Source organism: Numenius arquata, chromosome 2 (genome assembly GCF_964106895.1).
Source record: "Numenius arquata chromosome 2, bNumArq3.hap1.1, whole genome shotgun sequence".
NCBI lineage: Eukaryota > Metazoa > Chordata > Aves > Charadriiformes > Scolopacidae > Numenius > Numenius arquata.
Window position 1 is genome coordinate 71,983,351 of NC_133577.1, and position 25,329 is coordinate 72,008,679.

General features: G+C 39.9%; 1 protein-coding gene across 1 annotated transcript; it reads right to left on the reverse strand.

The window, feature by feature from the left end:
• Positions 1 to 1,211: 1,211 nt before the first annotated feature.
• NT5DC3 (5'-nucleotidase domain containing 3) lies at positions 1,212 to 23,888 on the reverse strand. Its single transcript, XM_074168097.1, has 14 exons — positions 23,659 to 23,888; positions 20,420 to 20,604; positions 16,858 to 16,932; positions 16,280 to 16,335; positions 12,571 to 12,661; positions 10,723 to 10,860; positions 9,110 to 9,170; positions 8,773 to 8,875; positions 8,528 to 8,629; positions 7,673 to 7,754; positions 7,235 to 7,321; positions 5,902 to 6,042; positions 5,471 to 5,535; positions 1,212 to 4,342 (listed from the first exon to the last, which is right to left on the reverse strand). Exons 1-14 carry the CDS (start codon positions 23,855 to 23,857, stop codon positions 4,081 to 4,083), a joined length of 1,647 nt encoding a protein of 548 aa, XP_074024198.1. The 5' UTR covers positions 23,858 to 23,888; the 3' UTR covers positions 1,212 to 4,080.
• Between the last annotated feature and the right edge of the window lie 1,441 nt (positions 23,889 to 25,329).

Genomic DNA, 25,329 nt, shown 5'->3' on the forward strand with positions numbered 1-25,329 from the left:
GGCAAGTGTGAAACCGAACATGTGTTAAACCTGTATTTTTAAACTGAGGGAATTTTTGCTAGTTTCTAGCTAGGATTTTTGCTAGGAATTTTCTTGTAATAATTTCAGCAGCCGGAAACTCAACCATCCTGTCTGCCCTGCTTGCCTCCTCTAGCTTTTCTGTCTTTCCTCAAACTTAACTGTGTTTTGTTTACACCTCACCTCATTGTACAAAGGGAAATAGTAATTGTAGCAGCTTTAGCAAGAAATACAGGTGATACAAGAACATTCAGATAATAATCAATTTTTATTTAAGCCATTTTTTTAAAAAGCGGATAATGAACATACCCTTGCCATGTCATGTCTACCTTCAGTTTTTCAGGTTTTTATGGAATACCAGGTCAGAAGGGACCTCAAGAATCATCTGGTCCAGCCTTTCTTGGCAAAAGCACGATCCAGACAAGATGGCCCAGCACCCTGTCCAACTGACTCTTAAAAGTGTCCAATGATGGGGAATCCACCACTTCCCTGGAGAGATTATTCCAATAGTTTTTTTTTAGTTTTTAGATGCTACCTGCTTGTTCACTTACCATATTTTTACCAAGCACATTAACATTGCCTTTCAACCGATGCACAGCAATAACAGCTGCAATTATTAACATATCAGTAGAAGTGTATCAAATGAGTTTGATTCGCTGTTGTTTCCTTCCCTCAAAACATGAATATCATAGCAAATTGTGAGAACGCTATAGAAACCACAAAACAGCAAGAAAAGGAGGACTTCCTTGCTGGCAGCAGTAACGTTCCCCTATGATCTGCTTCATGGTGTCTACCATGCATGGGGGGCAGGAGGGATGGTGTCACTGCAGGAAAGTGTTAGTTACCTCCGAGAGCATCTTCCCAGGATGCCTCCCATCAGCACAAGGTGTGCAAGCAAATCCAGGGTTGTTGATGCAGCTACCAAGCATAACCAAGGGAATCTAATGTAAAAATACACCTGGATGAAAGAGAGTCAACTCATGTTCCTAACTCCATCCCTTGCCCCCTTACACATGCCTGCTTGGTTTTACCTGGAAGATACTAAAAGATTTAGAAGATGCACACCCTTGAACACACACACACACACACACTTAGGGGAGTTTTCCCCCATGGAGTTCTGCAATTATTACAATTCATGTTCTTTCCTTCTCCCAAATCACCCAAAACATTAAGGCTCATAAAGACCAGAAGATAAAGTCGAAGCATTTATTTTTGTAATAATCATTAAATATTTTTATCACAAAAAAGGTTTCCACAGTTCATTAAACTCTTCTTTTACTGACAGACAATTCTCTTTAGAGTTTTTAACAGAACAGAAAGCTGCTTCTTTCTTTGGTGTTCAAATGAACAATACTCCCAAAATGAATATAAAGAGACACTGCCCTTTAAACATACTCAAAAATCTGTTTGAAGTCAGGGTTAACACAACAAGGTTAAAATAAGTAATGCAGAGAGCACCGAGGTGTACAACTCAAGGTCTCTGAAGTCATTACAAAAAAGCAAGACATTTTTAAAAGTTAAAGAATAGCATTCTAGCACTGAAAAATAAATAGTACAGTTTAAAATTCTCACTTAAAATCATATTATATATAGTTGAGTTGTTTTAAAGGAACATAACCCTCCCATAATGATTTTTTTTCCATGCAGTGTTGTTTATTTCAAGAAGTCATGCAATATAAACAAGATTTTACTTCAACTGGCTTTTGTAATGTAGCTTTGTACAGAAGTTTTACTTGTAAGTTAAGAGAAAGGAAGGAGGAGGAGGAAAACAAAATGTGTATTATGTGGGTAACATCATCCAACCCAATTAGACTGTTCCTGCTTCACACAGGAAAATTAGGCAAACTGATTCCTAGCCAGCTTTAAAAGAAGAAACATCACAGAGCTATAACCAACAAAACATTATCAAATTCAATAATGCAGAACAGAAAAACACTACTATTATTTGTTGGTAGTGAGAAGGAGAACGTGCAGTGGTTTGGGGTCTTCTTTTAAACAGTGCATTGAAATTTCTGGAGCATGAGAGGTGCTACACACACGTAACACCCAGTTCGGTTCTAGCTGAGCCTTAGGATAAAGAACTGAAGGCAAATTGGGGATTATTTCCATCCCCACGTTTCATTATCAATTTAAGTTAAATATTTTTTGCATGGCCCCACCACCAAGTCTCCTGATAAAGCCAAACTAACTTCCTGCAAAACTTTATCTTTTTCTTCCAGCAAAACAGCAGGACTGTCAGATGAACTTGCTCATTTCAAGTACATTTATCTGTTTAAATACACACACTTTCGGAGTGTTGCACGTCAAGTTTGAAACAGGAGCACAAGAAAACCACAAACATAAAATCTATAACCACCTCTGAGGACTTCAGACTGATTTCAAGCATAAAGGAAAACTGCTTATGAAATTGTGCAGGCTAGATTAGAATACATTCTTTACTTTGCAAACATGCTTTTAAAAATATGAAAGATACTGCATATGAAATTCAATACAGGTACTTGCACGTAATACAGACAGGTTTTAAAAAAAAAAAAAAAATAAGAAAACTTTTGGTCACCAAAAGTTTGTTTACCCAACAGTCGTGGTAGGAAGCAAATGATATCCCAAAATGAAGAATATCAAATGCTATATATTTTCTTAATCATATGCTTTTAAAAACAGAGCCTTTAATAACTAAAATTTGAAAAACATTCATCATATGATGCCTTCTAAAATGGCTGGGGTGGGAAGCACCAGTTAAAAAAAAAACATTTCCTTTGGATGCAGAGAGAGGAAAGCATCCTTATTTAGAAACAACCATATAGTAGTTCTGTAAAGTGCCTGTTTGAGGAAACACATCAACAGATGTTTTCCTTGTGCAAAATAGACATTTTTCAGCTCAAATCTTTGGAACACATATGCTACCCAGAGTTTGTGTTCGTGCATTACCTGCAATTTCAGTAATTCAATAAAACTTCTAATTTGCATCGTCAAAATTATTTTGCTTGATGCAAACTATCCTCCACCCCCAACTCAGCTTTGAGGGCTTGAGCTAAAAAAAAAAAAAAAAAAAGTCATCAGAAGAATCTGGGTTTCGTTTTCTCATTTCTTAATTTTTCTTTCAACTCATTTCCCCATTGTGCGTGTTTACTTTTGACTGTAAAAGTCCATTACTGAAGGCCATACGAAATACATTCTCTCCCAGGGAACAGCAAAACCACATTACAAACCACTATAAGACACTGTTAAAAATTTTAAAAGCAGCATTTAGGATCAATCTCAAGCCTGACGGAGATCCGTCTCCACTTTGAAATGCAAAATGCAAGAGGTCTTGAAATGGCTTTATTAGCAGAGAGTGGATGTTTAAAGTGTTTTGAAACTTAAAAAGAAAGGTGCCTAAAAGTTAACAAAAGGAAGCTGAAGCAGCCCAAGTTACTGCCACTTTCAGTTTTCGGTTCAGATCCACGCACAGACATGACAAGAACAGAAACTGCACTGGCAGGAGAAAAAGCCCATCAGCCTGAGCCGGCGCTGGCACTGTAATCGCTGCAATGCAGCAGAGCCCACCAATGCTGCAGCAGGTAAGGCTCTAGCAATGGCAGTGAGGGAAGTTAAAAATGCATACGCCATCCCTCTCAGTCTCAGGGTAGACTGGCTACTGCCTATCACTGAATTACTAATACTGGATTTAAGCCTTTTGGTGCCAAGAGCCTTTACAGGCTCCAGCTGGAGTACTGATCAGGGCCAGAACAGAGAGTAATTCTCTGTAAATCACAAGGCTGCAGATCAAAATTTCCAATGAACAAACAAAAACAACCACCCCAGAACACCACCAGTCCTTCCCCTCAAATTTGCCCTCCCTCCTAGTCCACTATTTTGGCAGTCAATGATCTCTTCTATGTGTAAGAGGAGTTTAAATATCTCCGAGCAGGAGAGAAGAAAATAGGTACAGCACTTCTGAGAATAAGCATGAATTACATCTAAATCAAGATAACAGATTTAAGTGACTTAAATAAAATACATGTACATTCAAAAAAAAAAAATATATATATTTGCCCATTTTAGAGAGAAGGCGCCAAGTGTTTATTTGATCTGAACTGTCTCTTGTAGGAAAGGTATTCTGAATGTACCAGTGCACAGCTGGTCTGACCAGCCAGGAAGTTCATGCTGCAAAGGAGTCCTTCTTGGATAAAACGTGTAATCAGGCTCATAGTTCAAGAGACAACTCAATGATGCCATGTAGATATCCGCAAATCTAGAGAGACGTCTTAGGAAATAAGTTGGATTCTCATCAGTTCTGAATAAACTTCCAAATTGTGCGTTGAAGAAATTCCTGTTCATCTCCCTGTCCCCCAAAAAAAAAAAGAAAACAAGCAGAATGAAGTGAACATACCTGCACACACCTCTTTCCCAGCCAGCATCCAGAACCTGAAGCAAGCAGTTCCTATAATCTCTTCTATGCGTTATTCTCTTGCCATTGTGCTTCATACCACAGAAACGCACCACATAAGAAATTTCTGCATCTCTTTCAGATACGTGGCCCAGATCTAGCAATCACAGTAGTAAACAGAAGAGCTTCACACTTCTCCCACTAAAAGTAGTGGTAAGTTGCTTCTGACTTCAGAAACACGGCATCTCAAGCTTTCCTTTCTAGAGACTGTGAAAAAAGACTTTTGCCTTCATCTAAGTCCTAATGACTTCCACTTGTTTCAAAGATAAAGGACTTTTTTAAAATACGCAAAGATTTGACTTTAAGCTTTAAAAAAGCTTAAAGACATCTTGGAATTAAGTTCTGTTATTAGTCACTGCCAAGTACCATTCCCATTTGATTTACTGCCACATTTCTGGGGAAGGCAGCTGGTGGTACAGCTCCTGGCCTTGCCAACTGTGCACTTCACACACCCTGCATTTAGGGATTGCTCCTTCATCATAGTAAATTTTTAGGAGTTTTAGCCCTATTACTTATCTCTGTGATGAGTCCACTGCTAAACCCAGCCTAGTGCAGAGCCCAGTTTGTGTGCATTCTAAAACATATTTTATGTAATGTGAAGAAATCATCTATAGAAACTGAAGAAGTGACCTGAGTCTTGATACAGAAACACATTTTTAAACCACGCAGAAGTAAAACTCTGTAATCAATAGCAACAGTGACCGCTGAACACAGACGGATGGAAGAACCGAGATGAGAAAGAAAAGTATTTGATAATGATGTTACACTTTCACGCAGAAAATTAACATCTGTTCCAAAGAAGGGGAACAAGGAAAAGGGGTTCATATGCACAAAGGGTCAGAGGGGAGAAGAGCTGCACCAGAGACAGGTAGAATATTGCTTTACGCAGATAATTTTAGAAGGTCTGTAACTATCAGAGAATAAAAATCACGGATGGAGAGAAATTTTGAAGAAATTCTTCATCAAATAGAACACTTGACTACCATGAAGTATATCACAAATTTTTCATCTCCGGTGTCTTACCTCAATGCCTTTCTTTCCTTCTTCCATTCTTCTAAAATCATTTGTGAATCAGGATCACGGTGGACCTGGAATGTAAAGTATGGATGACAGGTAAGTAAGGATGCCCTCTTAAATGAGCTTTTCCATTAATAAACCCTTATCAGCTAATAGGACAAGAGCATGGTTCAGAAATCAGTACACAGAAGTTATCCACGTGCATTTTAAACAACAGAAAGCAGGAATCAATCCAGGCTGACCAGTGGAAGAAGAGGACAAGATTTTGAGAAAACTTTTATTAACTAGCTGCACAAATAATTACATTTATTTATCTACAGTCAAACTGGTGAACTTCAATGAGACAGAAAGCACTTGCAACCTCAATGTCCAGCGTTTAGAAACTTGGCTGGATCCCTTCTGCTATACAGAGCCCATTACACACACACAGAACAAACCTGCATGTGTTCCAGTAATCCTGTCAAGGTTTGCAGCCAGGTCATAGTTTGAATGTACTTCTCTGTGTTCATGATTTTAATCTCTGATCGTAACTCTGGAATAATTGCACCAGTGCGCCAGCCATGCTTCAGGGTCAAATCCTATTTACCAAGAATTACAAATATAAGTATTAGTCTTAAAAATAACGACTTAAAAGAACTGAAGAATTTGACCATTGTTTATCCCAAAGGGGCACTAATTTAATTGCTTCTTATGTATAAGCAGAAATATTAAACAGTGGGACTTAACTGTGCCGATAGGCAATAGAATTTAATTTCAGAGTAAGCTTCAAATCCCACATTTTTAAAGATAGAGAGATAAAGAACACATAAGCACTTTGCAAATAAAACCCAATTCATTAGGTTTAAAACAAGCAGTAGGAAATTCCGGAGGATAAGACCTGCACTGCTGTCAAGCATCTGGAGGAAATCACATGTTGGGTTTGTGGCAGTTACCCATACACTCAGCTGACAGAAGGGTCCTATCGGGACCTCAAGCTCCTCCTGACAAGTACAGAACAAGGCAGCTGCCGCCTGTGCTCTTTTCTCCATTGTGCCAGAGAAGAACAGAGCTGCATCCTCCCTCCTTTGGCCCTCAGCCTTCTGAAGCACCCAAACTTACTTTTCTTTTAAAAAGTAGATTGGGGCAAAAACGTTAACATCTGCTGCTGCTGAAACTTGTTACCACAGCTTGACAGTAGCAAGTCATATCCAGGCATCCATACACAATGAATTACAAAAGGGTTAAGAGGTGGTCATTTACTCCAAAGTAACAGTAAACAGCACATTTGTTTGTTTGTTTATTTTATAGTAAGAAAACGTCTGAATAGCGGGGCTACAAACCATAGCAAGATCTCGGGAAGAAAGAAAGTTTACCATTAGTGACAGGAAGATTGCCTCCTGCCATTCAAAACAAAAGTTCATTCAGGTCTTATTACACTTGGTAGTAAATGTCATCCAAATCAGCCACATCCTGTACGTTTGGATATCTGTTTACTCTGTTACATCTGACACAATCAGTATCTGAATCAGGAACACACAAACTCACACATTCCTGAGCGCAGTTTGTAAACAAGTTAAACGCTACAAGTCAGGTAGAAAATATGGTTGGCTTCTTACAGCACCAATTTCCTTCACTGCAAGAAGAGCAATATGGCTTAACTACCATTTCAAATTTTGTTGTATTTAGAAATCTCAAATGAAAGTGTATTATATTGAATAACTGAGAAGGAAGAGAGGAAAAGTAACAAAAAGCCTCATCTTTTATCGTATTTTGTGAAAATAAACTACTTACTGCCAAGTCGCTGTAAATGTGATCACCAAAGTAGAGAACCTTAGAGCCCCTCCAGCCAGTAAGCTTCAGAAATTCATACAAGTTACCCTGTGGAAAGAACGACACATACATTGCAGCAGCATGCAACATGCACCCTCAAAGGCATGGAAAAAGAACTTAATACACCCCTAAAAATATTTTCATATCAAGCATCTTGTCTTCAGTTTATATATTATGAATCCAAAATTTTACAGGCAATTTCAGTAATACTATCACTTCAAGAGGCGAGTAAACTGCAGACATACAATACCAACAATGAATTTGTACCACTTCAATAATTAAGAGAACTCTCTTTAAAAACATATCTACTTTTTAGGAGTCTTTATGATATCTAAAGAAGCTTGGGATTATAGGAAATAGGTATTAAATTTGAACTGAAAGAGTTCATTGAAAGCGTACCTGCTTGTAAATCTGACCTTTCTGCAGTTTGTGAATTTTGTCCCAAAGCAACACTCCCCTTTCATTCACCTTCCGGAATGGTCTAGAATCAAATTATATACAATTGTTACATACATTGCTGTAGAAATTCTGTCACTTTTTAGGAGGAGATTAAAATTTTAATGATAAAAATATTCATCTTTCAAAAGGAAAAACATGCTCTCTAGCTCTCATTTCGTACAACTGAACAACTTAAGAAGGGGGCAGAGGACTGGGGACAAGACATACAGCAAAGTTCTTCTTAAATTAAATGAAAAAACAAGTAAATGAAAAAAAAAGTCCCACCTCCCTCTATCTCACTTCCAAATCATAAGTACACATAAAGGAACAGGTCTTTTTCAAGTGTAAGAGTAGTGCATACGCATTACAAATGTGTTTACTTAATTGAACAACCAGTCCAAATACGCTGGCCTGTCAGCCAGTTTTCCCTTTAAATATCATGTGTGACTTAGAAAAAACAGAAGCAATGCAAGACAGTTCCAGATAAAGGATTCTGGAAGACACCAAAATTTCTCAGGTTTATTAGGAAAGGAACACACTTCACCAACTTACAAGCTAAGATGCTAAGAACAGCTTGTATGACCCTAACTCAGTCCAGTAGACCTGTAACAGCTACTGGAACTTTCTTTGTTAAGAAACCGTAAATATTTGGACTTCAGAATTGGCTGTTGCTGCATTCTGTAATGACCTTAAACAGGATTTCATCGAGTATGATTTCATTTTAAATTGCATCTAAACGAAAATATTTCATAACACACTCTGTAGCCTTATATGGAATAAGCTGCTTGAATCATTCTTTACTGACTAAATACCCACCTTCGCTTATCATTGAAAAAGTTTGGCTTATCAGCCTGCACAATGACCACATCAAAGAGATCTCTCCAGTCCTTGCCGACTATGAACTTCATGCCTTTGTCCCTAAATAGGACAGAGGGATATCAACAGTGAAGCATAACAGGAGTGCAGTTATCTGTGCAATAAAATCAATTACATTAGAGAACCTCATCCTCTGCATCCTTTAAAAAAATATATAGTTGAACAAAAAAGAACTGTCCACTTACACAAAGCTGCTGGGACTGTTTGTGATGAGAAACATCTTCTTGCCGTGATCAGCCAGCTTTGCTAACACTGCACGAGTTTGTTCGGCATAGCAGATGTATTTTTCTGAGGATTGGCGAAAATACAATATTAATTGGAAAAGTTTTTCATGAGAATTTTCTCTGCATTCAACCAAGGGTTCAGAACATAAGGTTATACTTAACAAAGGCACCTTAGACAAGTGGAAATAACTCTTTCAGGCTTTAAAATTTAGAATTTATCGTCTTAAATAAGGAAGACAGAAAGATCATTATACTATCAGTGAAAAAAGCTTTGACAGATGATCTTATTAGTACTTACCAATATCTGCTTCAATTGCTCTGTACATTATTCCTTTGATGTGGACATCCCTGATTGAATCCTGTCAGGAAAGCAACAGAGCACTAAAGGAACTGAAAAAATCTTTTCAAGAACAAAAGCTGTCCTCACTGCACAGCAGCAGTAATTTGTTTTTAAAGCAATTCATTTCTCTGAATTACCCTTTCAACTTTACAGAAATGCCACGTGATGTTCATTATGTATATGTCACAACTAGACAAAAAGTAGGCCTGTCCTCGAAGAAACTAACTTCATACATTTGGGAAGTGCAAAACTGGATAGCACAGGGGCCATTCTACATAACTGTGAAAGGGCACTCAGAAAGGTGAAGTGGGGTGAAAGCTCTGCAGAAGCAGAATCATCACAGATTTCTAACGACCTTTGGAGCAGAACACACTCCTTTCCTTCTAAAAAAAAAAAAAAAAAAAAACACCACAAAAACCACAAAAAAACCCAAAAGCTTTAAGTCAGATAGATTTTAGATTATGATCACTCCCAAATGCCCTGGTTATTTAAAGAAAGAAATTTATGAACAGATGAAAAAAGCTAAATGCTTAAGCAAAGCACCCATAAGGTGTTTTGAAGGCATTTGGCAACTCTCCTGAGCCAGCTCTGCACCAGGCTGCTTTGCTTAGGACACTGGTACTGCCATTTTGGTACTTAGATATGGTATGTCCTAGAAATCCTCAAAAAATTCCACTATTGGGGTTCCAAAAATGTTGGTAATGCTGAGCAGTACAGAAGTTTCTACAAACACTTCAGCAGAAACTACAAGAATGAGCCTTCATACTCTAAGGGAAAATTACTCTGGGGGTCAAAAGTTTCTCAAAACCTCTCTCATCTACTTGGGAAAGTGTGAAACTCAACATTCAGGTGCACCACGTATGCTGAACAACTACACAAGTTTATTACATGTCAACAAGAGGCCAGGAAAAGCTTTTGGATGGAAAGCTTGTGCGGACAAATGCCATCAAGTTGAACATGACCTCTTCTGTTCTTAAATAACCACGACATAATTTTATCTCCTCTGCGGGATACATCCTGAGGAATCAAGAGGGTCAAATTACTCTGGTCATTATTACTAGATTTTTCTGGAGAAGGAAGAGAGGAAAACAAGCAAAATAGATATGTCAAAAGTAAGAGACAGCAAATGATCGTATACTAGCAAAGACACAGAAGCAGCACAACTGAAAGCTCCAAACTGTAATTCCCTTTTGCCTCTTACAATTCCTGCTACTGAGTAAAATCTACATTTTACTGATGTAAAAATACATCTTTAATAACTATGAAAAGAAGCTTTATGGACATACATGAGCTCCTTCACTTTCGCCCTAACTACGCCTCAAACCTACAAAGAGAGCAACAGCCCTAGCACACCAGATTTAAAACAACTTTCAAATTATTCTATGTTTCTTTTCCAAGGTCTATCTTCATTTTACTTACATTTTAGTGGTTGTTATAGCAATAATTACTCTATACAAAACCTTAAGTTGAGGTATTTCACTGGAGCTGAAACAACAGGTTGAAGCTTCCTGAAGTGCTCACAGAGAAGACACACAAGTGTAGAGGTTTACCTAGATCTTCAAAGCTAGTACCTTGACATCTTTGTACAGATGAACAGGCTCATAGTCTATGTTGTTTTTCAGAAAATATTCATTCACACAAGAAAGGAGTGTCATTTCTGGCAAGGAAAATATATCCATGAATTGCTTCATTGTATTTCCTTGTGAGCTCTACAGGGGTGGGAAGAAAAAGAGGAAAAAAAAAAAAAAAAGTCAGGCATTTCTCAGATTAGAATACTCTCATTCATTCAGTATAAACACTTCAGCTTAGTTGCAGATATTCAGCTTTTGCCATCACTGTTCACATTGCTTTAGATTCTTTTTGAACTAACAGACTTCCAATCAAATAACTCCAACAAAAGCAACGGCTTTATTTTAAGAATTAATCATGAATAATTACTCTTAAGAGCAGTATTTTAATTCATAAACACATAAAAGACAGTGCTCAGCTACAAGTCAAAAGAAGGACTTAGGGGCCTTCAACAGAAGTCTGCACTTCTATAACTAAGAGGCACTGGGTATTGTGATGGGGGTGGTGGAGGTTTTGTTTATTTGTTAGTTTTTTTAGTAAGTGGAATACTGATCAGGACTGCAAAACAATTTACCTCCTTGAAAAAAGATAATCAAAATTTGGAAAAATCTACAATCTCTGATCCTCATGCAGGAACAGAGGACAAGATTTCTAGTCTGCAAAATCTGTAACTACAGTTACGTTTCACAAAAGTAGAGAACCTCATAGTACAAGAGCAAATACAAACCAAATACTTCTCAATAAAAAGAGGGGTAAAGCAACCAGACATCTTTGCTAGTCAAAAATCAGAACACTAGTCTTGTCACTAGTCAAGATCGGAAACACAGAATGGTTGAGGTTGCAAGGTACCTCTGGAGGTCATCTCGTCCAAGCCCCCTGCTCAAACACGACCACCTAGAGCCAGTTGCCCAGGACCTTGCCCAGCTGGCTTCTGAATACCTCCAAGGACAGAGACTCTACAACCTCCCCAGGCAACCAACTTGTGCTAGTGCTCAGTCACCCTCACAGTAAAGAAAGTCTTTCCTGATGTTCAGAGGAAACCTCCTGTGCTTCAGTTTGTTTCCACAGCCTCCTGTCATTGTCCTTTCCAAGAACAAAGAAAGCATAGACCTGCAGAGACCAAGGTATCCCACAGGGAATGCCAGGCCAGTATTCAGAACTGCTGCAGAGACCAGATTTGGGAATTCTAAGTTCAGGCCCTTAAAATAACAAGTGTGAGAACAACAAAATGCTCCACAACAAAAAGAAGGGCCTTTCATGCCAACATGGGATTAACACCCACAAGTAAAAGGGGTAAAATAATCTTGTATTTTACTAAAAAGACAGCACCATTCTTCGTTTGGGAAAGCAAGATCAACTTTCCCCACAAAGTTAAATCCTAAACTTAAAAGCTTTATCTTTTATCATTCATCTTCCATCAAGTCCTCTTACTGTCACTACGGCAGCTTGTATGCAAGAGCCACCTCCACACATTTACTTGCTGCTACATCAGCTGAGCCATTAGACCACCAGGAAGAAGTACATAGCTGGGGTAAGGCACCAGATATGCTTCACTTCCCAGCCTTTATCAGATTTTCTGTACAACACTAAGCAAGTCACTTGATTTTTCTATGTTCCACTTCTCTGTCTGTATGGCTGGGCAAGGGAACAGTGAAAGAAGAAACTACAGCAAGTGGGAGAAAGAAAAGATATTTGTCACCTTTGAAGGCAAACTTCACATCTAGAACCATAAATCCATCGTGGATTGAGAAAATGTAACTGCTAGTAAGTACAAGAACAACACACAAACAGCACCACCCCCACCTCCTTCAAAAAAAAAAAAAATTTTAAAGAGCCTTTTGTGGTTTTACCTTTCCATAAAAGTCACTCATTTGTTCTAAAGGAACATGGGAACCATCATACATTGCAATAACTTCTTCATCCGGGACAACGCTGAGGCCTCTGGAAAACAACATTAGCTTAAATTTTTCAAGTTAGAGTAAAATTTTCAAGTAATTATCAAATGAAAGTCTGACAGATTAACACTTAGATCTGCAGCTTATTAAAATACCAATAATGTCATAGGAACACTTTGGTCTGTAAGTTAAAACAGCATCTTTCCTTACAGAAGAAGTAACATTTTAACAAGCTGACGCACACGGAACACATTCCAGTTTTAAGTCCTTTTTACTTTCTTACAGGAAAAGAGCTAATTAGTCTGCATTGAAACTATGCCTCAAGGGTTTATAAGAAGTAGTTAGAGCTTCCAGTTTCTTAACACAAAGTAATTCTTCAGTCTGCCTTTGTTTCATACAGCACTGATGATGCGATAGTGTTTAAACCTGATTATTCTGCAGCATGACCTTGAAGATTCAGGGGAAAGAAAAACATACACAAATCTTTAGCTAAATAAGAATTTATTTTAAACTGTATCAACAATTCAGTTTCCCGAAATTTAAGATTACTTGAAGGATTGTTGACAAGTAATTAAAATATAAAAAAGTAACAACAAATAGGGAAGAGGGAGACATCATCTCTCTCCAGAGTTTCTTTATCAACTATTAAGAGATAAAAGGCTTTGGTTTTGTTTTGGATGTTTACAGTACCAAGCATCTTGCACTAAAGCATCCAAAACACTGCAGGCATGCAAACATCCTCACCAGAGGACATAGAAATATTGAGGTTTTGCTTAAGATTAAAGAACACAAATGAAAACCAGATCAGCTGGTCCCTTTTTTTCCAAGACTACTTGTGGTGTTTTGCAGCCTTGTAAGGCAGACAGTTATTCCAGTGCCTCCCTTTCTTGGTCTTACCCAGAAGTATTGTGAGGCATTAAAAAATTAATTAATTAATAAATATCTCTAGTACTTTCAGAGTGTAGTGCCCACACCAGCTTTGCAGGAAGGGTACAATACACAAACTTCCTGAGCACCGCAATGGTAGCAAAGTCCCTTGTTAACTAGCTCCTTTACTGCACTTCTCAGTGCTGCATCGACTTGTACATAGCTCTGTGTTACTGCTGGTGGGACTCCAACATTCAGGTTCGTATTGTGCACAAACGTGACAGGTCATTCTTTGCTTTTATAAAATACGGAGTGCAGCGTCACCCACTCCACAGCAGTAAACATGAAGAAATGCAAGCAAAACGTAATACGATCAGAACTGAGGACTGACTCATCTTATAGTCTGCAGACAGCTATGCCAAGTGGTATTTGAATGCTACTAAGGAAAACACTTGTGGATCAGGAGCTACTTAAGCACAAATCAAGAGAAGACGATAGACATACATGAAATCCAGAGAGGAAAAACGATTTTACAGGCAAAGCTGTAGATTAGTTTTACCAGAAGACTCAGTCTTGACACAGTTCACAGTCCAGCCATATAACTACAAAGTTTATTTTATGCCACCGACAGCGTGAACAGATGGCACTAAAAGCATCACAGTTCACCTACAGCAATGCTCACACTGCTGCTCTTGGAGACATGCATTGTTAGAGGGATGCCAGAATTGCTTACACCTTTTAGTGCAAATGAGGCTGTACGTTTAGCTGTACAGCTGCTACCTTCAGCTGTATAATTGACCTACACACACAGAGAACACATGGAAGGTTAAAACTAAGAACTACAGATACGCAGCCACTGACGGCAAAGCTCGGTGTTGGTACAGAAGAGAAAGGTAATCATATTTTAAACAAATTAAGAGAAAATATTGAGCAAAATTTTGCCCTCACACACACTCACAAGCACCACTCACTGCTACAAGACAGTAGCAGTCTGTCCATAATTACTTTGGGTGACACAGAGAACGAGGGACACCAGCTCTTCATCTCTAGAGTTTTCTTGACCGGTCATCATCTGGCCTCAGATGTGCCTTTTGTACCAGGAATTGACAGCAACTATGATCTTCTGCCTCTTCGTTCTGTTCCACTCTGAGTCATAAGGCAATACTGCTGATGGACTCACCACCCATTCATCTTCTTGTCTAGGTCACTATACACTTCCAGTCATACCATGGTTCTTCCTGACATCATCTCTCGAAGCCTTCAGCCTCTATTTTGCTCCCCACACCCTCATACAGGTGTTTGGAGAAACAGCATGCAGATGTGATAATAACACGATGACCAGCTGATCCAGGCACCAACACCACATGCCATCCTTTTTTTGCCCTCTATCAATATTTCTTCTGGTACTCTCACACATACACATTTCCATTCATACCAATCTTAATATTTCTACTACATACTTCTACAGATAAATGTATAGCTTTGATTACTTCACCTAGCCTTTAATCTAGCAAACTAGCAATTTTCACATGAAAAATATAAAAATACAACAGCCTTTTTAAACAAGTCTTAAAATCAGTGACCTTCACACTGAGTTCTCTGGTTCCCTCCTAGCCCTGCATAAATGATTCCTTCGAAAACCACAGGAACAGGCTTTGTCAGTTGAAAGATACAATAATTACTTATTCTACGTCAGTGTGTATAAAACGCACAAATAAATGGTAGAACGTTTCACTCGGACTCTGATGATACATAGAGAACACATTGTTTTGGCAGCTTTGGATAGCTACTACATTGACAGTATGAGCCTAATGCTGGACCATGCCACCTTGTTTCCTCTTTCATTTTCCTTCTCTTCCTCTCCCCTCTCCCAAAGGGCAGCTCAGACTAACTCATAAAAGAACAGATCAACAGCTACAGTTGAATCATTTACCCATCTGCCTGACTGGCAAACAAAAAGAAGTAATGAGCACATTATCATAATTTCATACTACCATACACAGTCCCCCATAGCAAATCACCTCAAGGTTGCATTATCTTTTGGCCCCAAAAGAAAACTTTCTGCCCAATTATATTAAGAAAGGTGCTTAGGCTTGTTGTTTAATTTAAAATCTGGTACCGAGTGTGGTGTTCATGTCAGTCAAATTCATACTGCTTCATTAAAGCAAACTGAGCCATACTAAAAACTCTCCATACTAAAAGATCACATACAGGATGCACAACAAAGCACAGCACAGAGATTCCCAATTCTACATCAATTCAGTAAACTCAAAAAGTGCCAGGCTGTGTGGACACAAAGCAGTTGTGCTCCATTCTGCAAGTATGATGTGATTGATGTGTCCAAACTTAAAAGCTCTGTGCAAACACAGCAAGACCTCTCAAGTGTCTCTACAACCACACCAAAGTCATGCTAACGGGCACTCTGTGACAATTATTTACATAGAAAGCAACAGTGGAGAAGTCATCAGCGTATTTTTAGATGTCTTTCAGCACAATTTAACAGCCGGAAACAAAGTGAGTCAGCGCTATGTGACCAACCAGCTTGCCAACTTCCCCAGCTCTGAACAGGGGAATCAGCTGTACTGTATCGGTCGCTAAACGTGTACCCATGTCTGGGTGTACACACAGAGGTTCAAAGAAAGCCCCTTCCAGTAAGATTGCAATGTTAATTCATGTCTGTGCTTTTCAGGGAAACATTCCTTATATGAACCTAAGAGGTACACTAATAAATGCAAATAAGATATCAAAAAAACAAAAGTATATATTTTTATTATAAATAGGAAATAATTTTACCCACCTGTAAACTGTTCCCAGCTGAATATAATGAAAAGCATCAATCTTCATTAATAATGCCTGGGGGGGAATAATCATTTTTTATCATGTCAAATATTTGACATTAAATTATAAAAATTAAAGCAATTTTATCTATAACCTTTCTGTCTCAAGAGCGCTGAGTACCTTCACTTCAACTTCCCTCCCAGCTTCCAAAATATTTTTATCAATGGTTTTTACCTAGAGCTTGCCAAATCACTGTGGAAACATTGTCCAGTGACCTGAGCTAAGTCATGAAGAAATAACTTTTCCTACTTGCGTATGTCTGCTGAGGTTTATTCTATTGCACTCTAAGTTGTCTTCCTTCCCCACCCCCACTACACCCCACAACGAGAACAAAACGCTCAAAACATGTTACACTTAATAGCTATTAAAAAAAACTAAATTAATAAATCAAGCTTGGTGTGAAAGAGAAAAAAATATGAAACAAAATCCTTACACGTCAACATAGAGTGAAAAATGGGAAGACTTAAAAGCCTTTCTTATTTTCTTTAGCTAGGTTCTCAGCACTACATAACTTATCACAAAGTTACTTATACATACCCGGTGCACATCATAATGAAGTCCTCTGATTGCAAAATTGGGATCATAATCATATTTTCTTATTTCTGCAGGATACTAAGAAAAGAGAGCAATGATTTGATTTTAAAACCGTAACAAAAACAAATAAAAAATGTTTCTGCAGAATTTTAAAAGCCTTCACTAGTCATTAAGAGGCTTTCTGATAGGTTGGCGAGATTTGCAGGAACATATATACAGTGCAAGAAAAGTCAAACGTTTTTCCAAAGTCCAAGATGAATGTTTTAAATTTAAGTCAAGCATGGTACCTAAAGCTGGATATTCAGGTACTCTGTAGTGATCACCTTTGAATATTAGCCTCTTGTTCAAAAAGTTATTTTAATATGTGCACTTTTGAAAACAAACTAAATTTTATTAACTTCCTAAAATTTAATAGCTGAGTTACCTCGCACTGTGAAATCTTCCCATGAAACAAACTATACGAACACAGTCTCCAACAAAACCTTCTAGCTAGAAATCCAAGAACATGGCCTGATTATACTATAGAGATACCTGACCTTTACTGCTCCCTTCTACTGAAAGAAAAAGCAATACAACATCATCAATACTAACAGGAGCAAAAAAAAAACCTTTGGCATTTTCAAGAAATAAAAGCGGCACAGCTATCTGTTTTGACTCCCTCAGTGTGGATCATACTCCTGATCTTAGAATGTCGAGTTTGAAACTGAAAATAAGTACAGATGAAGAGGAAGGAAGAATCCCCTAACAGGGACTTTCTGCAAGGTACAGTATGTCACAAAGGTCAGGTCCTGATGGCAAGTTGGGCATTAAACACCATCAGGGTGAGTGACTTCAGAACACCACAGTGGCCCAACTGTATTTACTCCAGACAGCATTTGTAACAGCTTGTCATTTACAGATGCACACAAATTGAATATCTGTCATGTATTCTTCCCTCACATTCTTTATAGATAGCATAGGTAGCTCACACCATCTGTTTAGAGAGTTTTCTAACATTTTTCAGTATAAGCCCATTTTCAGTCGATTGTAATTTTGTCCTGCTTTAAGCATAGCTTATCCATGAAAAAACTTATGTGTTAGACGTGTGCCTTGAGCTAAGGGTTTTGTTCATTTGTTTTTGAAAGGTAAAATGCTTCAGTGACTTCTGACAAAGCCTGAGAAAACTATCATTTCTTTAATAACCAAATGAAAAGCAATCCTTCATTTCCCTCCCACAGGCTACAGCAGTCTTAGAACTTGACAAATCCATCTCAGGCATATTCTTCACCTTCGCTACAACAGTTTCCATACATATATGGCTAATTCATAGCCTTTGGGGAAAAAAGTAGATTATACAGCTTCAAGAGCCAAAAGAGGCTCTACCTACTTTTACAAAAAATAAATAAGTTGCAATTTCTCCACAAATTTTTTATCTATACTGAAGACGACTTGCTCTACAACTGCTGTAGACCATGCTTGCACTGAGCATGGGCATTTACAGTTAAAGAAAATACACCTTTCTCCTAACTTCTGAACTTCGATCCCTATTATCACTTCCAGAAAACCTGGGAGAGACTACTGATCTGAATGAAGAACAGCATCAAAAGCCTACAGACAGGCTGGGAAGATGTGTAGGTTTGACCAGGGAATATGAAGCAGAAGAGACAAGGGAACACGTCAGAGGATGATACAGAATGTGAGCAATTAAAAACTACAATGTACTGCACATGCCCCAAAGCAGCCACATCAAGCATGAGCAAGGAAATTTATTTCTGACTTTTTCATATTTCTGCATACTTGACTTTCCTACTTTAATTTATTCTACTAGAAGGCTGTCTTTTTGCATGCATGCCAGTACGAAGGAGAAAAAGATTGAGTCTACCTTGGCATACAAATCAAAGCTTCCTTACAAGCCAATCAAACAAACAAAAAAAAAAAGTAAAAATTGCACTGTTTGTTTACCCCACTCTTGGTACGGATACATATATCTGGACTGAAACAGCAGTCCAGATAAGGCCCATACATGGGGAAAGAAAGAAACCCAAGCAAGAGTTTACATGCAACACCTGCTGCCACCTCTGAAATTAGCGTTAAATTGATTTTTATTCTCTTGGACACACTTCAAAACTCCTTGCTTCCTACACTGCATTTTGCAATTTCTGATTAATTACCTTACATTACCATGACCAAAATTGGCCATCTTTTAGGTTGACTGTGACAGCCATAATGGCAATACTATCCAGAATTTTTTTCCTAAAGGCAAGCAAAACATTAACAGTATAAGCAGCTACAGAGATAGCATTAATAGAAATCATTGTCCCTCAATAAATTCCAACAGGGCATGATATATTTCAATAAGCTGTCTCAAAGAGTAATTACAGCTTCATTTACTAGAACTCAAAAAGATTTTAGTCGAGACAAACTGTAAAGTTATTACTACCTGAATTCATTCAAATAGTAAAGACAGAGCATCATTTGAATTTTTGTCTACAAGAATTAATCTTGACTCCTACAGTAACACTGTTTTTTTGCAAGAATCATGTAGCTTTAATAAAGTGTATTTACACATCCTACAGAAATTTCTACCAAGACATGCCAAAATCTTAGGGGGATCAAGTTGTGTATGCTTGTAGTGCCCACGAAGTTTTGCTTGTTCTTCCAGGGTTATTTATAGATGTTTATATATAGCTCCTAACCTTTAGATTCAAATACGAAAGTATAATAACACCACCACCCATTCACATTTAGGTTGTATAAAATACACAAGCAGTTTTATTAATTAAGTTACTCTGTGGACTTTTTGTCTTTATTTTCCTGCAAGTCCTACAGTTCAATAAACTTTGCCTCTTTCAGTCCGTATTTTCTTCAGTCTTTTTCCCCACGATACCTTCAGTCTCCCAAGTTGCCCATCTCCCCCGGGCTTCCTGACACACAGTACGTTCTCCAACCCCCAAACTACGCAACAACCATCTCCAAGCTGCCTGGGGTTGTCAACTGGTCACCGGTGCAAAGACCGTGCTTGGTGAGGCAACAGGTCAGTGCTCCCCCTTAGGGGACTACTGAGCTGAACACTTACTTGGGTGTCTCTTGTATCCGATTACAGCGTCGCTGCCCTCGTTGCCCCTTCAGCTAACTCGGCTGAAACGCTGGGCCCACACAGAGCACCTCTCAAGCACACAGCGCAATCAGAGACCTCCTGAGAAGTCCAGCTAAAAATATTTCACATAGAAATTCATCACTGCACTCACAGCAACGCATAAAACAGTAACGGTAACATTTACGCTTAGTTTTTAGGGCGACTCCAATCACTGACAATTAGGAAAAAAAAAACCACACCACCACCACCAAATTGAAAAATAAAACAAATACAACTCCACACCTTAACAGTTGTCAGATTGCGCTCTGCTCAAACTGCAGCTGAGAATAAACCAGGACTTCTGTAGTTCATATGTAGCTGTTGTACAAAATGTGTTATAAGGGAGTCAAGATAGGACTGAGGCATGAAAAGTTATGACCCTCTCAGTTAGAAATTATTTATTAAACTCCTTATTCATAAGTTTATTGTTATTCCATTGATTTTACTTACCCGATGCTCATTAATAAGAAGATCTCGAGCAGCATTGAAGATCAGCGTGTGCAGATGTTTAGAATAAAAGACCAATGTGTAGTCGTAATCAAAACCATAAATTTCGATGTCTGACAGGCTCATTTCATTGTTTGAAAAAATAGCATCTGGATTCAGCATGTTACTCATAATTGAAGGAACCAACTCTGAGAACAGAGGAGAGAAAGAAAAAAAAAAAAGTTATACAAGCCTTGCAGTTTTATTTTAATACATAGAAATCCAACAGCAATTTCTAAATATAGATAAATGATGATGGAAACTATCAAGCTAATTCACACTAACCAGCTAATCCTTAATAATATGCTACTGAAAATGCTGTCCCCTAACTTGTCTTGGTGACCCCATAGTTTTTATTTGAAGTGCACTTTTCTCTGTACAGTTCAAATAGGAAGGAAGATGCATTTTGGCATTCTACCCAGAGAACCTCAGACTCAATAAATATAATTTTTTGCTAGGTCCATTAACACATTTATTACTGCTTTTGAAAAATTAACTTTGGAGTTGGAGGAGATTATCATTATTATTATTCTAGAAGCCTTGTCTTCTCCTCCCGTTATGTGGTCCAGCTTCTGCCCCAGAAGCAGAACTGACATTGCTTTAATATAACATTGCTTTAATTTCTTTTGCTTCACCATTTCAAGGTTACCACATTACTGAATTTCAACTCAAATAAGTAAACTTTATGTGCTTTCCACACTTTCCAAATAACAGTTACGTACACATTGCTATGCTTATTAACCTTCTAGCAAATCAAGAAACCAAAAATATTCTGCTTAAGTCTGTGCTTGGAAGGGTGAGTTTAAAGGGCATATGCTTTGTTTGGTTACTTTCTACATATAAGTCTAGAAGGAGTTGGTCAAGCTCATCTCAACATCTTCAGCTCTGAGGACAGATACACTACGTGCTCCACCATGGGAGGAAATCATCTCAACAAGGCAGGTAGCCGTGGGGACTCCAGATCTGTTAGAAAAATAGCGCTCTATTTGGAAAAACCTGGCCAACTCATAGAAAGACAAATAACATTTCTTTTGTAAAAGCAATGCCTGCGACTGCTGCACAGTTGACGGGCAGATACAATAAGAAATTTACACAGATGTCCAATAACAGAAGGTAATCTGAAACTATTGAACTTTATCAGATGCAGATACCCAAGTCTTAATTTTTATGAGACAGAAAGAACCGCAGTTTCACTGAGTTTAATTCCAAGTTTCAAAAAATAAACAAAATCCAGCATCTCTTTCACCAAAAACGATTCCAGGTGTTCCCCATGCTTAAGCTGACATGAAAAGCTGTATCTTTCAGGCGATTTAACAAAATAAGCCTCAATCAAAACATTAGCTCCTACTATCTCCAGTCACTGCTTATAGTAATACAGGAGATAAATGTTATGCTCAGTTGAGGTAACAAAATAATCAAATGCAATTTGACATGATATTATTAAAGCAAATACTCTTACTCTATAAAAAGGGCCATGAATCATTTAATTAACTTGAACTCATAACCATCGTTTTGAGTGAACTTCCAAAATCAACCTACAACACCCATTTCTGTGTTATAGTTAAAGTATTTTTTCAAATTTCAATTGTGCAGCCTGGTGAGTCAACATTTGTTTTAAAAATAAAGATATTTATAGATACAAAGATAAAGATATTTCAGATTAAAAAAAGCTTGACTAGCGCCTGTCTGAAAACAGACAGTATAAACACTTTGTCGCTATTAGACATTCTGGCTGGCACATGGCATCCCAAGTGCTATAAGCCTTGGGTCAAAAATCAGGACAGCTTTGTCATCTTAACATTGTATCTAAGTGAAACATCACATACTTGAAGTCATTGGGTGACTTAGGCTGTAATAAAATATTCTGAATTACTTGAGAAGCACTCGCCTCGTCTTTTGCCAACTCACACCCACTGACTGACTTATTTTCTTTTAACATTACCCTACACTCTAACCTCAGCTCTTAAGCATTATTTGGGTGTGGTTTAGAACGAGAGGCAATTCCAAAAAACAGGAAAAAAAAAAGATTAAAAACAAAAGGCATTTACTATCTTCTTCCTATGCCTTATCCCACCCTCCAAAGTCCACAGCATTCTTCCGAGATCCCTAACACAGCTTCTTATTTCACTTGTGAAATGCTGCCACTATTTTATGTTCACCAATGCTATGTTTGCACCCCGCACACTGAAACCCTAGTTCATGCTCAACACTCTTAAGAGCAGGACAAAACAGTAATTTCTTTTTTCTTCCTTGTTTTTTTTTTTAAGAATAAAACATACAACACTAAAGCATTATCCATCATCACTACGTGGCAAGCCCTCCCACTTGACATTGTGGGACACAGGCTACCTATTTCTCTTTTGGCTCTCTAAAAAGATCACATATTTAAGGCCTTGGTAATACTCTTCCCATCAGAGCAAGGGCAGAAGCAAGCAATTATATGGCCCTTAACTTTTTGCCAAGCTGTGCTGAAGAACTGGGCTTCCCAGTCACACATGTTATCCTTAGGGTTTTACCCTTCACATAGAGAAAACGAAAAAAAATTCATCCAAACCTCACAGCATTTTAACTATTGGAGGAAGCCTCTCAGACAAACGACCAGCTTCCTGATTATTTTTTTACGTTTGCTTTTCTCCACACACCACGTCTCCGACGCCGGCCACTTTGCCCGGTACTACGCTGTACCAGAGGCTTCTTCCCCAAGGCACTTCCGAACAGCTACGGCACCGCTGGGCCGGACGGGTGCCGGTCTGACGGGCTCACCCCTTCTTCAGAGCAGGGGAAGAAAAAGGGGCACCCGTCCCCACCAGCGCATGTGAGTATCCGGCCCTCAGGACGCAACCCGCGCTCCCAGTTCCTAACGGGGAGAGCACTGGAGACCAGCAGCAAGGGACAGCACTTTGACACCAGAACGGCGGTGACTCCAGGAGCGGACGGCGGCCCCGCCGTCGCCCCGGGACAGACCCACAGCTGCTCACCGCCGCGACCCACGGGGAGAAACCCCCCCGGGGGGAGGCACGCAGCGGCTCGCACGGACACCCCACCACCACCCCTCACCGGCGCCTCGCCCCCGAACCCTTCACGCTGCCGCAACGGCTCCCACTCGGTTCCCCGCTCCTCCCCATCATGCGTTTATTCGGTTCTCAGACCGGCGGCGCTCCGACCTGCGGCAGGAGGGCCCGGCGCCCCGGCCCGCCGCTCACCCTTGGTGACTCTCTTGGCCTCCTTGTAGCGCGACCACAGGTAGCTCTTCATGTCGGGCGGCGGCTGCCGCTCCTGCTGCGGGGCCACGGTGCAGTAGGGAGCGGCCCCCGCCGCGGGCAGAGCCCGGCACCGTCGGCCGCCCGCCCGCGCCCGCCCCGCCGCCAGCAGGGACCGCGCCGCCGCCGCCGCCGCTGCCATCCTTCGCGCCGCCGCTCAGCCCCGCCGCGCCGCGCCGTGCCCCGCCGCCGGCTGAAGTCACTTCCTCGGGCCCCGCCCCGGGGCCGCGCCGAGGAGGGAGGCGGGGCCCGGGCCGCCGGTGGCGGCGGCAGGTAGTCGCCTCTCGCCGCTCCGCCAGCCCCGCCGCGGGCTGGGCGCCGGGAGCGGCCCGGCGGAGGGTGCCGGCCGGCAGCTGGATTGCGGTGGGGGGCAGAGGTAGGTGGTGGTTTGGCTTCAGCGGGAAGCGGCGTTCCGAAGAACCGTGCCCAGCCGGAACGCCCCCTCGGGGGGGAGCCGGCCCAAGGGCGATGCCGGCCCCGGCCCTCGGGTCTGCCATCCCCACCAGGGAAAGCGACTTTCCCTCCGTCCGTAACGGCCAGCAGCGTTTTTATCAGCAACTGCTGAAGGTTTCTCACTCAGGTCAAGGTCAAGCGGAGCCGCGTGGGGAACGTACCCCGACTTCTCGCCTCCGCTGCTCCTCAGGTCTCCCGCTGTGCTCGGAGCTGCCTGGGATCCTTTCACAGCGAACGCATCAACAGCAAATATTTACTTCTCCAGCCAGTGCCGGCTTGAGAAGTGCTATGTGCACCTGCTTACGTTGGTGAGCAAAATAAGCTCAAAACATAAGCTGGATATGAAATGTGTAATAGAAAGAATAGCATGAAATCCACAGAAGTCCTAGTGCTGTTTTGAGGCCCCCACCTCCCTAAGAAACACTTGCCACTAGTAGCTGTAGACCCTGGCAGTCTGCAAACTTGAACCTATCTATTAATACTTGTTTTAAAAAAAAAATTACAATTAGATGATGCATGGATGAAGAAGAACAAAGATCAGACCACTTCCACATCAGAAAGGTTACAGCTCCACATGCAGAATTCCTGACGCACTCAGAAACTTAGTTTACGGTAACAGGAACACGCTCATTTCCCAATACAGTAAACAGCAAACGTAGCTTGTTCTTATACCAAGGAGATCCACATCCATTGTCATGCCGAGAAGTTACTCAGCCGTTCTTCCCCATACATCTCTAAAGTAGCGTTCCTATACAAATCTGAAGTATGGCAGACTAACTATTATGCTGAGCATTCTCCTTTTTAGAGAGAATGATGCCCGCTTCGTTTTTAAAGGCAAAACCACAATAAACTGAAAGAAAAACAATCAACTTTGGATTTCAAAGTGCCTGTCAGTGGGTAGCCGCATGCTCTACCCTTCCCACCTCGGTTGAGTTCTTGATTGACATCACAATTGTGATTGCTGGAAGTCTGATACCCTACAGACTCCCCAGACTTGGCTACTCGTGAAGACCAGATACAGTTTTCCTCAAAGTTCCAACGTTATCATTTAGATTACGTTGTCATTTTTTTATTGCAGTATGCAATTCTGGTATACGTTATTACAAATCCATCACGGTAAGTTCTAGGAACAAGGGGAAAAACAGATGGTCAATATTTATA

Excerpts from the sequence above, each read along its gene's own strand:
- NT5DC3 (XM_074168097.1), bottom strand. The coding sequence starts at position 23,857 with ATGGCAGCGGCGGCGGCGGCGGCGCGGTCCCTGCTGGCGGCGGGGCGG. Across the intron at positions 16,933-20,419 it reads TTCTTATTAATGAGCATCGG|TATCCTGCAGAAATAAGAAA; the intron begins GTAAGTAAAATC and ends CTCTTTTCTTAG. Across the intron at positions 7,322-7,672 it reads AAGGTCAGATTTACAAGCAG|GGTAACTTGTATGAATTTCT; the intron begins GTACGCTTTCAA and ends TTCTTTCCACAG.